Source organism: Leptonychotes weddellii, chromosome 6 (genome assembly GCF_054177405.1).
Source record: "Leptonychotes weddellii isolate Sample4059 chromosome 6, ASM5417740v2, whole genome shotgun sequence".
Taxonomy (NCBI): domain Eukaryota; kingdom Metazoa; phylum Chordata; class Mammalia; order Carnivora; family Phocidae; genus Leptonychotes; species Leptonychotes weddellii.
In genome coordinates, this window is record NC_138374.1 from 69348247 (window position 1) to 69362809 (window position 14563).

At 41.8% G+C, this 14563-nt stretch overlaps 1 protein-coding gene and 1 long non-coding RNA gene across 8 annotated transcripts in view; both read right to left on the reverse strand.

Annotated features, from left to right (window-relative positions):
* The window catches only part of LOC102748366 (uncharacterized), an 83226-nt gene that overhangs the window by 17208 nt on the left and 51455 nt on the right, over nucleotides 1-14563 (reverse strand). For 3 of the 7 annotated variants that reach the window (XM_031031964.2, XM_081824353.1, XM_081824352.1), the window contains exons 1-3: nucleotides 11922-12043; nucleotides 7859-7989; nucleotides 3732-3790 (exon numbers count right to left, since the gene is read on the reverse strand). The exons of 2 other annotated variants lie outside the window; for them this stretch is intronic. In XM_031031964.2, the coding sequence (XP_030887824.1) occupies nucleotides 3732-3746 (15 nt within the window). In that variant the 5' untranslated portion in view covers nucleotides 3747-3790; nucleotides 7859-7989; nucleotides 11922-12043. Of the gene's footprint in view, nucleotides 1-3731; nucleotides 3791-3879; nucleotides 3924-7858; nucleotides 7990-11921; nucleotides 12044-14563 lie in introns of those variants that run through there. 2 more of the 7 variants (XM_081824350.1, XM_081824351.1) reach the window with 2 other exon arrangements.
* LOC145722041 (uncharacterized) lies at nucleotides 8457-11181 on the reverse strand. The gene is made up of 2 exons (XR_014146078.1): nucleotides 10741-11181; nucleotides 8457-10508 (listed from the first exon to the last, which is right to left on the reverse strand). It is a non-coding gene; the product is annotated as an uncharacterized LOC145722041 (long non-coding RNA).

Sequence of the window (14563 nt, forward strand, 5' to 3'; positions counted from 1 at the left end):
GGGCCACTTTCTTACACTATAGACAAAAATAATCTCAAAATAGATTAAAAACCTAAATGTAAAACTTGAAACCATAAAATTCTGAAAAGAAAATACAGGTAGTAATCTCTTGGATATCAACCTTTGCAATACTTTTCTGGATCAGTCTCTTCATGCTAGGGAAACAAAAGCAAAAATAAACAGGAATACATCAAACTGAAAAGCTTTTGCACAATGAAGGAAACCATCAACAGGATGAAAAGGAAGCCTAATGAATGGGAGAAACTCTCTGCAAATGACATGTCTGAGAAGGGGTTAATATCCAAAATATATAAAGCATTCACACAAACATCAAAAAAACCCCAAATAATCCAATTAAAAAGTGGGCAGAATGGTGGGAAAGTGTTGCCCCCACTATGAAAAACAGTATGGAGGTTCCTCAAAAAATTAGAAATAGAACTATATGACCCAGTAATTCTTCTACTGGGTATTCACACAAAGAAAACAAAAATAAGAATTCAAAAAGATACATGCACCCCTGTTTTTATTTATAATAGCCCAGATATGGAAGCAGCAATAGTGTCCACCGATAGATTAACGGATAAAGATGTAGTATACATACACAATGGAGTATTATTCAGCCATGAAAAATTAGAGCTTGCCATTTGTGACATGGATGAACCTAGAGGGTATTATGTTAAGTGAAACCAGACAAAGACAAATACCATATGATTTCATTTATATTTCACTTACATTTAGAATCTAAAAAATAAAACAAATGAGCAAACAATAGCAAAAGAGAAACAGACTCATAACAACAAAAAAGAGAGTAACAGACCCATAAACACAGACAACAAACTGGTGGTTGCAAAGAGTACAGGGGAGGGGGGAGTGGGAGAGATTAGTGAAGGAGATTAAGAAGTACAAACTTCCCAATTATAACATGAATAAGTCACAAGGATGAAAAAGTACAGCATAAGAGATATAGTCAAGGGGTGCCTGGGTGGCTCAGTCGTTAAGCGTCTGCCTTCGGCTCAGGTCATGATCCCAGGGTCCTGGGATCAAGCCCCCCACTGGGCTCCCTGCTCAGCTGGAAACCTGCTTCTCCCTCTCCCACTCCCCCCTGCTTGTGTTCCCTCTCTCGCTGTGTCTCTCTCTCTGTCAAATAAATAAATCTTTTAAAAAAAAGAAATACAGGGCGCCTGGGTGGCTCTCAGTTGGTTAAGCGACTGTCTTCGGCTCAGGTCATGATCCTGGAGTCCCTGGATCGAGTCCCGCATCGGGCTTCCTGCTCAGCAGGGAGTCTGCTTCGTCCTCTGACCCTATCCCCTCTCAGGTGTTCTCTCTCTCTCAAATAAATAAAATCTTTAAAAAAAAAAAAATACAGTAAAAAATACTGTAACTTACTTACAGTGATAAGCATTTCATGTTATAGAATAGTTAAGTCACTATGTTTTACATCTAAAACTAATTTAATATTATGTCAACAATACTTCAATTAAAAGTTAAAAAAACTTCAAAACTAAAAAACAAAAACAACCCCCCCCCACACAAGATAACTTCAAGAATTATTTATTGAAAACATCTTCAAAAATGAAGGAATAGGGGTGCCTTGGTGCCTCAGTCAGTTAAGCATCTGCTTTTGGCTCAGGTCATGATCTTGGGGTCTTGGATCAAGCTCCATGTCTTGGCTCCCTGCTCAGTGGGGAGCCTGCTTCTTCCTCTCCCTCTGCCCTTCCCCCTGCTTGTGCTCTCACTCTCTCAAATACATAAATAAAAAAAATTTTTTTTAAACGAAGAAACAATACCTTCCCAGAAAAACAAAAATTTAAGGAATTCTTTACCTGCCAAACTACTCTGCAAGAAATATTAAAGGAGGGATGCCTGCGTGGCTCAGTTGGTTAAGCATCATCTGCCTTAGGCTCAAGTTCCGTATCAGGCTCCTTGCTCAGCAGGGAGCCTGCTTCTCCCTCTGCCTGCCTCTCTCACTCTCTCATTTTCTCTGACAAATAAATAAAAAAAATCTTAAAAAAAAAAAAGAAAGAAATATTAAAGGAATATGGCACCAGTGAAACTTGAATCTACACATAAAAATGAAGAGTGATAGAAATGGAATAAAAAAGGAAAATTTAAGTTAATTCCTCCCTGCCCAATTTTTAAGTGTTCTAAAGCAAAGGTTGGAAATTTTTTTCTGTAATGAACTAGACAGTAAACACTGTATTGTGAAGGTAGCCCCAAACAATACATAGAAGAAAGCATGAGGCTGTCTTCCCAGGAAACTTAATTTGTGAAAGCAGATAGGGAGCTGAATTTCACCCATGGGCTGCAGGTTGCCAATCCTTATTCTAAAGGATAACTGACTGTCCAAAGCATAAATAGTAGTATTGTCTCATGTTCACATAGCATATGTTAAAGTAAAATGTATGGAGTAATAGCACAGAGAATAGGAAAGAATAATTGGGAATATACTGATGTAAGGTCATTATACTATAACATCATGTGGTTTAATATCTGAAGGGAGGCTCTGATTAATTAAAAACAGGTATTATAAGTGTTTGGCTTTTTTAAAAGTAAAAATAAGAGGTATAAATAATAAGTCAAGGAGAGCCTAGGTGGCTCAGGTGGTTAAGCGTCTGCCTTTGACTCAGGTCATGATCTCAGGGTCCTGGGATCAAGCCCCACGTTGAGCTCAGCTCATCAGGGAGCCTGCTTCAACCTCTCCCTCTGCCTGCCGTTCCTCCTGCTTGTGTGTGGGCATTGTCAAATAAATAAAATCTTAAAAAAAATAAGACAGCAGCAATGATAAAATGGAACAATAGAAAACAAATTCCAAAGAAAAAAAAGATAAAAAGAAATAAAGAAGAGAACAAATAGAAAAATAGCTAGCAAAATGGAAGATTTTAATCCACTATATTGACAACCAATTTTTAAATATGAATGTTCTAATCAAACCAGATAGAAAGATTATCAGATTAGGTTAAAAAACAGGACCAATTATATACTAACTACAAGAAACTGACCTTAATTACAAAAATACATAAATTAAAAGTAAAAAAATAAAGAAATACAACACAAACAATAATCCAAAGAAAGCTGGAGTAGCTACATTAATATCAGACAAAACAGACTACATAATAGGAAATATTACTGAAGATAAATAGGCACATTACATTAATGATAAATGGTCAATTTTCTAAGACAAAACTAAATGTACATGTACCTAACAAAGGAGCTTCAAAATATAGGAGGTAAAAACTGATAGGACTGAAAGGAAAAACAGACAAAAATTAATATAGTTGGACACTTCAGTATTTCTCTCAGTAATTAATAGAAGAAGATAACTGGAAAGAATATAGAAGTCCTAAACACCACCATCCCTGAACTAAACCTAAATGACGCATTTGTAGAACATGTCATCCCACAATTTTAGGGAAGTCTTTGTGTACCATTAAGAATCATTATAGGTTATTCTCCTTTTCACTACACTTCCTATTATAATGTTTGCTATTGCTATCAGCGACAGATGTATAGCTCAGCATTGACAACTTCAACATTAAGTACTTGAAGGTCAACTTCAACATTAAGTACCTGAAGGTCATCATCATAGCCCCTTAGCCCTGCTACTAATCTGCTACTCCATATTTCCCACAGAGTTGACATTTATCTATTTCTACGTTTATAGTTTAAAGGTTATATCTTATGCATAAGAACTAATGTAAAACAAAATAGGAATTAAAAAAAAACCAACTCACCTGGGGTTTGTTCATTTTCTGGTGTTCTTAAAAAAGCATGGAGATGTGTGAAGATACAACTGAGAAATAATAGAAGAGAGATGAGTCATAAATGATCTTGCCTCCCTTCCAGCTCCTTGATTTACCTGCCTACAAATACACTGCATACCGGTGGGTAAAATGCCTTTCTATGGGCCAATGTCCTGTTGGTTCCTAAAAAGAGAGGGAATGGCCACATAGAGGTAGTGCCAATAGACTCAAATACTTAATAACAGCCTCTCAAACAAACAAACCCAAACAAAACCCAAAAAACCCAAACAACCCCCCCCCAAAAAAACCCTGACTTTTAGTTGCCCATTTCAGACGCATAAATACTCCTGCCATGGCCAATTACAGACTACCAACATGATGTCACTGAACAGAGCTGGGAAGAAATGTGCAATAGCATACCATTATATAGGATTTTCACCATAATGATAGATAGTCTCAAGAACACAGAAATGAGTGAAAAGAAGGAAATTACTTAGAAGTCATGAGTTTTGAATATGATCACAGCCATGAGGAGCTTAAGCAGACAGCTACTAAATGTAGTGCAGGATCCTAGAAAGGAACTCAGAAGAGAAAAAAGAACATTACAGAAAAACTGAGGAAATATGAAAACATATGCACTTTACTGGTTCATTAATTGGGACAAACATACCATACTAATGTAAGATGTTAAAAATAGAGGAAATTAATGTAGGGTCTACAGAGTTGTCACTGGATGAACTGGGGAGACCCTGAGCCCTGGAGCCTCAACCAGGCCCAACCCAAAAGTGTCCCCAAAGGTTCCTGGTCTCATCACGAGGAAGAATTCAAGGACAGACACAACACAGTGGGGAAGTTTATTATTAAAGTGAAACTACACTCTCAAGATTTGAGAACAAGAGAGAGCGAGCAAGCATGCTCAAGAACTGTGGGTGTTGGGAGTCTGTGTTTCTCTTTTATGTACAGTTGTTAACTAGGGGGTAGAATATTCATTATGTGGGGCAGGGATTTCTTGGAAGCAAGGGTTTTTTTCCTTCCTTATTTGGAGTTTCCTGTCATGGCACCCACCTTCGTGGGCCTATCTGGATGGATCCAGCTTTCTTGTGGCTTTGTTTTGGAGTGATGCCAGCTCAGGCCTCTGACTTTCCCCACCGCTGCCTGTGACTTCCTTGTTGATGGTGCCACCAGGCCTCCTGTTAGAACCCGGATAATTGCTTTTGACAGAATCTCTGCATTATATTGACCATAATTCTTTAAGTCTAAAATAATTTAAAAATTCATCAAAGGAAAATGTAAAGAATATCCACTTAATACAAAAGAAGGCAGTAAAGGAGAAACAAAAGAACAAAAAAGACATGAGATATATAAGGAAAGTATAGCAAAATGGTGGGCATAAATCTAACCAAGTCAACATTAACATCAAATGTGAAAGGGTTAAACATAGCAGTAAGGTGTCTGATGTGGTGGGGACCCAGCTAGACCCCAAAACGTGACCTTCACAGCCAGCTGGTTGTACCCACCTCTGTCCCCCATTTGTCCTTTAGCTCTTCTTTCCAGCTCATCTCTTAAATCAGACAAATGGAAACTGAAACCACCCCTCAGGCAACTGCCCTGACAAAACCTCCAGCCGGCCCGGACCACCCAGACCAGTTGGAGCTTAACCTCTGGACTCGCACCTGCACAGATGCACCACGGAGCAACCTCTGGAATGATCAACAACTACCTCTACCTCATTGTAAAACTAAAATCTCTGCCCAAAAATGAACACAAGTCTCATTTACTAACATACACTGTATGTATAAGCATGTTTCCTTAAGACATATGCCTGACCTTATGCCTGCCTCTACATACGATGACAAGGCTTCCCTAACCCTAAACAAAGGAACCATCCACCCTTGCTCGGAGAGTCAGGGCTTTGGAAGTGGTTCCCCGTGATCTCCTTACTTGCTGCAAATAAATTTTGCTTCGTGCAACAATCCCACCTGATGTAGTTCTAGGACACACCAAGGAGCAATCTCATGTTAGTTTGGTCACAAATTTGGCAACCCAGATGGGACTGTTGTCCCTCTGAGGTTCTGCCCTCTGGTTACCTGGTTTCCAAAGGATGGAGCAGTGAGCAGCGGCAGCCCTTCTGGGCTAACCCATTCAATTAACCAGGACTGGGGGTGGAATCCTTGGAAGGGGCTCTCCTTTCTTGGGGTCTGTGCTGCTGGACTGGTGTTGCTGCCCCCTTGAAGACACTGTGGCCACTCCAAGCCTCCTGCTGAGAATCTCTCCACAAGGGTAAGTGGTGCCAAGCCTATGGCACGACTGTAACAGTATTTTCTTTGAGTTGTCTCACAAAGCCTGGCAGTTGGGCAGTCAGTTAAGAACAGGGCCTCTCTAGTCAAAACTCCAGGGGATTGAACGCTCATTATAGTCGAGTCAGACATCCCTGGGTGGCAAAGGATAACACCTGGCCATTCAGAGGCTGAATGCTTTAGCCTGGCAGTTGGGAAGTGGCCCAAATGAGACTAGTCTAGAATCAGCAAGGGTGAAGGATATCTCCATCTTCTGTTTGACCTGTTAATGTTTGTTGGGGACATCTGACACTGTTCCAGGTTTGTTTTTCCTCTTAAAAGGGAAGTGTGCCTTGAGTTACTGAATCTAAACTAGGTTCTCCCTGAGCCATTCCCCCAGTAAATCCTTTGGGACTGCCTCGATGTTGAGGGGCTAGAAGAGGCAGCCTGTGCACCAGACCACTGCTCCTCAAGGCACAACTATCCAGACCCACTTGGACACCTTAGCATTAACCACTCTCCTTGTGGGCTTGGTTTTAAGTCAACCGAGTCTCATACATACTGTGGGTAAGGTTGTATGTAACCATTAACACTGTAAGTTACCTTGAGGAAGGGTAAGAGGAGACCCTAAGAAAGAATCTCAGATTATGGGAGGGACAATTCCACCCTGAAGGAGAGCCTCCATTGGGCTGTAACCTCCAGAAATGGAAAGCGCTAGACTACCTTCCTTTAACCCAAAAACAAACGACTTTCTTCTGTAACACAGCCTAGCCACAATAACAGACTCTAGAGGATGAAGAGAAGTGGCCAGAAAATGGGACCTTAAATTTTAATACAGCACTACAATTGAGCTTATTTTGTAAAAGAGAAAGAAAACGGGAAGAGATTCCATATGATCAGTGCTTTATGGCATTACATCAAAACGAGGGTTGCAATAGGATTTGTAAAAAGGTAGAATTGAAAACCCTAAAAATGCGTCCTGTACCCTCTGGTGAATCAGGGAGTCTGTCCCCATCTCCATCTCCTCCTCCAAGTCATTAAATCGTAGTAAGCCTTTGCCTTATTCCTCTGGTACTCAGGCCTCAGCTCCCCCAGCTTCATGAGCACCCATCTCTAATCCTTTACAAACGCCCCCAAAGCCTTCCCCAATGTCTTCTGTATCCCTTTAGCCTCCCTTGTCAGGTAGCACTACCAGATTGGGACCTATTTTAAGCCAGGGATGGGATGTTGTCATTGAGACGAGTACCTGATGTTGATGGGTGTCTCGTTAATGTGCACGTCCCATTTTTGACCTCGGACCTGTATAACTGGAAGGCACACACTAAAGGGCTATGGGCTGACCTGTGATTTATACATTTAATGCAGGATATCTTTTTTACCCACAACCCATCTGAACAGATACACAAGCTTTGCTAACCACTCTCTTAATGGTAGAAGAAAAGTTTGCTGTGTTAGCAGAAGCCAGACAGGAAGCTGATAAAGAATATCAGCCAGGATCAAGTTTTCAGAGACTAAACGAGGAGGCAGCGCTAAGAGCTGACTCTGAGGGGATCCCAACTCCCACAATGAGAGAGAAAGTTTAGGGCATTACTGAGGGCTTCTTTTAAAAGCTATGAAGGAGGTAGGTAGATCTCCTGGTCCAAATTAAGGGAGATTCAACAAAGGACAGATGAAAATCCATCAGCCTTTTCAGAAAGACTACAAAACTCCCTAAGACGAAATATAAACTGGGACCCTGAAGCTCAGGGTAGTTGAATGGTCCTTAATAACCTATTTCATATCTCAAACTGCTCCAGACATCCAAAGGAAACTCCAGAATTGGCTATAAGTCCCGATACTCACCCTGCTCAGCTTCCAGAACTAGCTTTCAAGGTGTTCCATAACTGGATGTGATGGGGGACCTAAGAGAAGACCAGAAGATGAGAAGGCAAGCTGCTCTTTTGGTGGTAGCTCTCCAGCCTACATGAAGTAACCTGGAAGAGGAAAAGAAGACATCTATGGGTGAGTGCCCTGAGCCCCCTCCGTGGGACCAAGAGACCAACAACAAAGCTGGGATCCAATCAATGTGCACACTGTAAGCAGGAAAGGCACTGGAAACAGAACTGCCCGAACCGCTCCCGGAACAGAAGGAAGAAGGGCAAAGCAGACTCATTTCGGCTGTCCCTAACTGAAGATGAGATATGACAGGGCCACAAGGCTCCCCAATTGGTCTTGGACCATTAGATCCTCATCTCCCAAGAGAAGCCCTGAGTAACCTCTCAGAAGTAGGAGGGAAGCCAGTTGAATTTTACTTGATACTGGAGTTAATTTCTCTGTACTCAACACCCAGAAGGGTAGCCTTTCTAACAAAAATTGTAATATGAAAGGAATCTCAGGAAAAGGAGACATCAAAAGGTTTCTGGATCCTCTGACTTGTGAAATAGGATTAAAGCTGTTAAAACACTCTTTTTGATATGTGCCAGAATGCCCCATATTCTTTTAGGATGAGATATTTTAGACAAATTGGGGCCCACAGTAAGTTCAGAACACAACAAATTAGCAATTTGAGTCCCTAAATACCAAGGAACTGAATTTATGTCATTATTACAACATATCCTCGTATTTAAAACAGGAAACTCCCCCCCAAAAAATCTTAAGGCAAGTCAACCCGAAAGTCTGGGTGTGAGGGCAGGTGGGGGCATGCCATTAACAACACATTTGTAAAAGTAAAATTGAAACAGATAGATTGCTGGCCCCAGATGCTATACAAGGGATCCACCCAGTAATTAACAAGCTCTTAAATGTGATTAACAGGTTGATTAGGTCATGCAGATCCCCATGTAACACCCCAATTTTACCTATTAAAAAGCTGGGAAGTGAGGAATACAGATTTGTTCAAGGCCTCGGAGCTGTTAATGAAGCTGCTTGAGACATACAACCTGTAATACCCAATCCCTATACTCTATGACCAACTACTGAGTAATAGTAAATATTACATGGTGTAAGATTGAAAGGATACCTTTTTCTGCATCCCACTAGATCCTAAATTCCAAGTACTATCTGCTTTTGAGTGGGAAGACTTTATCTATTTAATTTTAGAGGGAGAGAGAACATGAGAGTGAGCAGGAGGAGGGGCAGAGGGAAAGGGAGAGAATCTCAAGCGGACTCCTCGCTGAGCACGAGCACGACAGGAGGCTTGTTCCCACTACCCTGAGATCATGACCTCAGCTGAAGTCAAGAGTCCACTGCTTAAGTGACTGAGCCACCCAGGTGCCCCGGGCTTAATTATTTCAAGAGGACAGTGAAGCCTCCCTCAAGAGAGAAAAATGGTAATATGGAGCTAGCTTTACCAAAACCCCATATTCAGTCTTCCCACTAGGTAAAAAGAGCCTCAAAACTAATTCTGGTTGGTGTTAGACTGGCTGTCGGAGTAGGTGCCTCTTAGGGAGGTTTTATAGGTTATAAAGTCATTGCAAGGAAACTAACTGATGTCATAGAAACCTTAGCTAAAAACACAGGAAATGCCCTCAAAAACTTAGAAATTTCCCTGAACTCTTTAGCCAACGTAGCGCTAGACGATGATTAGCCCTGGACTACTTATTACCAGAAGAAGGAGGAGCATGTGCAGTAACAAACAGCTCATGCTGTACCTGGATTAATACTTCAAGTGAAGTGGAAATAGATATTAAAAAAATCTTCAACCAGGCAGCCTGGCTACATACTTTCAACCAAAAAGGAAGATCCCCTGATGAGGTCTACAGGCTATTAAAACAGCATTAACCAATACTACATGATTTCTCCCTGTCCTGAGGCCACTAATAATCCTACTGCTCTTAGACTGCGTTTAGACTTTGCATCATTAACTGACTAATACAATTCTGTATAAGTACCGCGCGCTAACCGATTGCGCCACTGGAGCTCCCTGACTAATACAATTCTATACAAATGCCTGGAGGCCAAAAATTACAGATAGTAGTAACATAAAGATAGGAGCAGCTTAGAGTTAACCCTAGTGACCCACAGACTTATCTAAAACTGGCTGAGGGAAAATTCTGCTCGGCTAACAATCTCGATGACTACATCTGTGTCTGGCAGGAACTATAGAAGGAGGACCTTTGCCCTGTGCCCCTCAAGAATGAGCAGCAAAATAAAACTAGAGGAGGGATTTATCACCTGCTAGACCCCAAGACTGGACCTTTACTGCCCACCTGCTTGTACTCACTGACCTCTGTCCCACATTTTTCCTTAACCTCTTCTTTCCAGCTTCTCTCTTAACTCAGGCAAATGGAAACCAAAATCACCCCTCAAGCAACAGCGACTGCCAGGACAAGGCCCAGACCAGTTTGAGCTTAACCCTGACTCTCACCTGCGCAGGTAGGACCATGAAGTGACCTCTAGAATGACTACCACTTTTACCTCATTACAGTACTAAAATCTCCGTTCAAAGAGCACAAGCACCACTAACATAACATAGAATGTATGTATGTACTGGCATGTTTCCTTAAGAAACAACCTTATGCCGGGTGCCTGGGTGGCTCAGTTGGTTAAGCGACTGCCTTCAGCTCAGGTCATGATCCTGGAGTCCCGGGATCGAGTCCCGCATCGGGCTCCCTGCTCGGCAGAGAGTCTGCTTCTCCCTCTGACCCTCCTCCCTCTCCTGCTCTCTGTCTCTCATTCTCTCTCTCTCAAATAAATAAATAAAATCATTAAAAAAATAAATAAATAAATAAAATAAAAGAAACAACCTTATGCCTTCACTACATACAATGACCAAGATCCCCTTTCTAAATATTCATCCCCTCCCTAAATAAAAGGAACCCATCCACCATCTCAGAGAGTCACGGCTTTCTAAGTTATTCCTCATGATTTTCTTATCTGCTGCAAATTTTCCTTTGCATGACAACTGGATCTGGTATAGTTTGTGTCTGTGACTCGCCAAGGAGCTAACTCAAGTTAGTTCGGTTACAGTGGCACCTCAACAGGAAAATAAAGAATTGCCATGCTATGCTCTGCAGTTCTAGGATCTATCCCTTTCTGGGACTATCGCCATTCTAAAACTCTGGAGAGGGATCAAAAGTCCCTAGGGTTCTCTTCAGGATGAGATTTCTGTTTCTGAAGTTGCAGCTCTTTATAATCTCACAGGAGTCCAGAGGTTCCTTGGAAATTAGGATATAAGATTAGAGGACAGGGGCATCTGGGTGGCTCAGCTGGTTAAGCGTCTGACTTCAGCTCAGGTCATGATCTCAGGGACCTGGGATCCAGCCCCTAGTCAGGCTCCCCACTCTGTGCGGAGTCCGCTTCTCCCTCTGCCCCTCTCCCAGCTCCTCCTCTCTCTAATAAATAAAATCTTATTTTTTAAAAAAGATTTTATTTATTTATTTGACACAAACAAGAGGAGCAGCAGGCAGAGGGAGAAGGAGGCTCCACACGGAGCAGGGAGCCCAATGCGGGGCTCGATCCCCTGACTCTGGGATCATGACCTGAGCCAAAAGCAGATGCTTAACCAACTGAGCCACCCAGGTGCCCCTCTAATAAATAAAATCTTAAAAAAAAGGATTAAAGGACAAATTCATATTGGAACCCTCACCCAGCATCTCAAATTTTACTATCCCCTAGAAACTAGAGCCACTGAGGACAAAGACAAAGGAGACCACGAACAGGGCACTTGTTACCCAGCTGAAAGCCAAGTCAGCCTCCAAGTCACGGGGCACCCCACGCAGCCAGAGCGCACCCTCACGCATGCGCACGCGGCCCGTCCTGGGGCGCACGGACAGGACCACTCGCTCAGAGCTGGGGACCCACTGGAACTCAAGCCGCTGGTCCGCACCCAGAAGCCCCCACCCGCCGTGGGGGTTCCCGCTGCGGGGTCCCGGGCCTCCTCCCCACCGAGGGTCACCGCCGTTTCCCTCCCGGCCCACGCTCTAACCTCTGCTCTTGGGAAGGTGGGCAACCAGGACCTTGAGTTACTAGAAAATCTGGAAACGGGATTTCGGCCTTCACTAAACCTGCTGGCGCAGGAGGGGGACCAGAAAGATGGCGAAGCTGCGCGTGCGCAGCACTGTCCGCGGCCGGGGCGCAAGTTCTGCTGGGTAAGGAAACTAGTCTCAAGACTACGTCTACCATAATCCTTCGCGTCCACTTGTTTAAATAACTATGTAAATAAACCTTTTTTTTTTTTTTAGATTTTTATTTATTTTTTGACAGAGAGGGAGACAGCGAGAGAGGGAACACAAGCAGGGGGAGTGGGAGAGGGAGAAGCAGGCTTCCCGCTGAGCAAGGAGCCCGATGTGGGGCTCGATCCCAGGACCCTGGGATCATGACCTGAGACGAAGGCAGACGCTTAACGACTGAGCCACCCAGGTGCCCCTAAATAAACCTATCTTATTCAAAGAGTAAGGAGGTGGTTGCTGTGGAAGGTCTGTAGCTCTCTCTGGCGTTTTCAGAGGCCGCCCCCTACTCCACCCCCGTAGGTTAGGCCCTACGTGTAAGAACTACTAAATGTAATTTGTGGTCCTTTAGACATCCTGGTTTGGCAAAAAACAAAAACAATAAAAACAACTCTTTGAAAGACTTTTGAGGACATCATGGGAGTTTGATTATAGATGCGCTATTAAAAAATGTACTTAGTTTTGGAAATACATACTGAAGTATTAAAGAGTGAAATATATCTAATTTATTTTAAAATGTTTTCGCAAACACAAGATAAATATGGCAAAATGTGAAATTTGTCCAGTATAGAAAATGGTAAATGGGTGATCATTTTTCTTTATTATTCTAAGATTGAAAATAGAAACTTCAATGAAAGAAAGAAAAAGTAAAAAGAACTGGGTGTATCTTTTAGACACAAAACTAATAAAAAGGAAGATATTTGTCAGTTATCAGTTCTTGTGAATAGGGAATTTAATTAAAATGTTAAAAAATGGAATACAGTAATACATTAAGAAAATAACATCTCTCTACCAAGCAGAGTTTGTCTCAAAATTGAAGAAAAGGAATTTTTCAAAATTAAGTAAGCAATATTTTTTTTTAACTAAACCAGAAAATATATGCATATTTAAAAGATTTTAAATAAGCAAGTACTTCACTCAAGTAATTCCGCTTATTGGGTTATATGCTATAATTCAAAGATTTATATAAAGAATTCCCTTCACAGTTTAGTTGAGTCAATAAGAATATTCAAGAATTTATGGGTAAAATTGCTCATCCACAAAGTACAATAACAAGCAGCAGTCTTTATTTATTTATTTTTTTTAAGATTTTATTTATTTATTTGACAGAGAGAGAGGAACACAGCGGGGGCAGTGGGAGAGGGAGAAGCAGACTCCCCGCGGAGCAGGGAGCCCGATGCGGGGCTCGATCCCAGGACTCTGGGATCATGACCTGAGCCGAAGGCAGATGCTTAACGACTGAGCCACCCAGTCGCCCCAAGCAGCAGCCTTTAAATGTGATAGAAATATATTAAATCATACAAGGGATATTCAAAATATATTCTGAAATTTAAAAAAATATGCCAGTAACAAAACAGAACTATCTATAAAACGTATGTATTCATGAAGATATGACAGTGTCTGTCACAAGGTAAGCGCTCAAATAGACATTATTTCCAGTCAGGTTATGTAAATGTATTTATTGTGTCAGTGAGTCTGTGTGTATGCATTTTTGTGAAAGAGGTTATTTCTGTATGACTTGTATATTTGTGTGTGTCCATCAGTTGTGGGAGTGACCACCACAAACTCTCTTGAGAATAAGGCAGGTACTACACAAACATAACAGTAAATAAAAATGATACATGTATTATCTAAAAATACTTGTATATCTATGTGTGAACTATCCTTCATCAATAAATAGTAACTACATCCATGGTTCCCCAGGCCAAAATCTGAAATCACTTGTTCGGGCAGAATTCTAAGAAGACCCTTTATTTTTAATTATTTCTCCAACCGCCCATCTAGAAAATTGGTATGTGTATATGAAAGAGGACTTCAGCTGCCTCCATTTTGATCTCAAACTTTCTGGTGGGTTTCTTCTTTCCAGCTTGTCTCTTGGCTCAGGTGGAAGACGAAGAGAGTAAAGAATCCCACCCCTAACAGACACTACCCCCTTAAGGAATAAGGACTAGCCTGAGCCCTCAGGCCCCCACCCATGTTTGACTCGGAGACAATGATTCCATTGGACCTTCACTGCGGACCTGTAGTACCCACTGTCTTTTGCCCCACATTTTTCTTATATAAACCTGAAAATATTTTTTAGCACTTGGAGACAGTCTTTGAGATGCTAGTCCACCGTCTTCCTTGTATTGGCCTCACTGAAATAAATTCCTTTCCTGTTTCACCATGGCTCCTCTCTCTGTCTTTGCATTTTTGTCAGCGGTGAGTGGCTGGACTTGCTCTATTTGGGACTCCCACAGGCAGGTGTTCCTGCACCCCTGAACGCCAGCTACGTGCGTATGTACGTATATTTTCTCTATATGGATTTTATGTTTTAAAATTAATCTTACCAAAAAAATTAATATTTTTGTCCTTACTTTGAATGGAAACTCATTTTTTTTTGTTGGCACGGGAAAGAGTA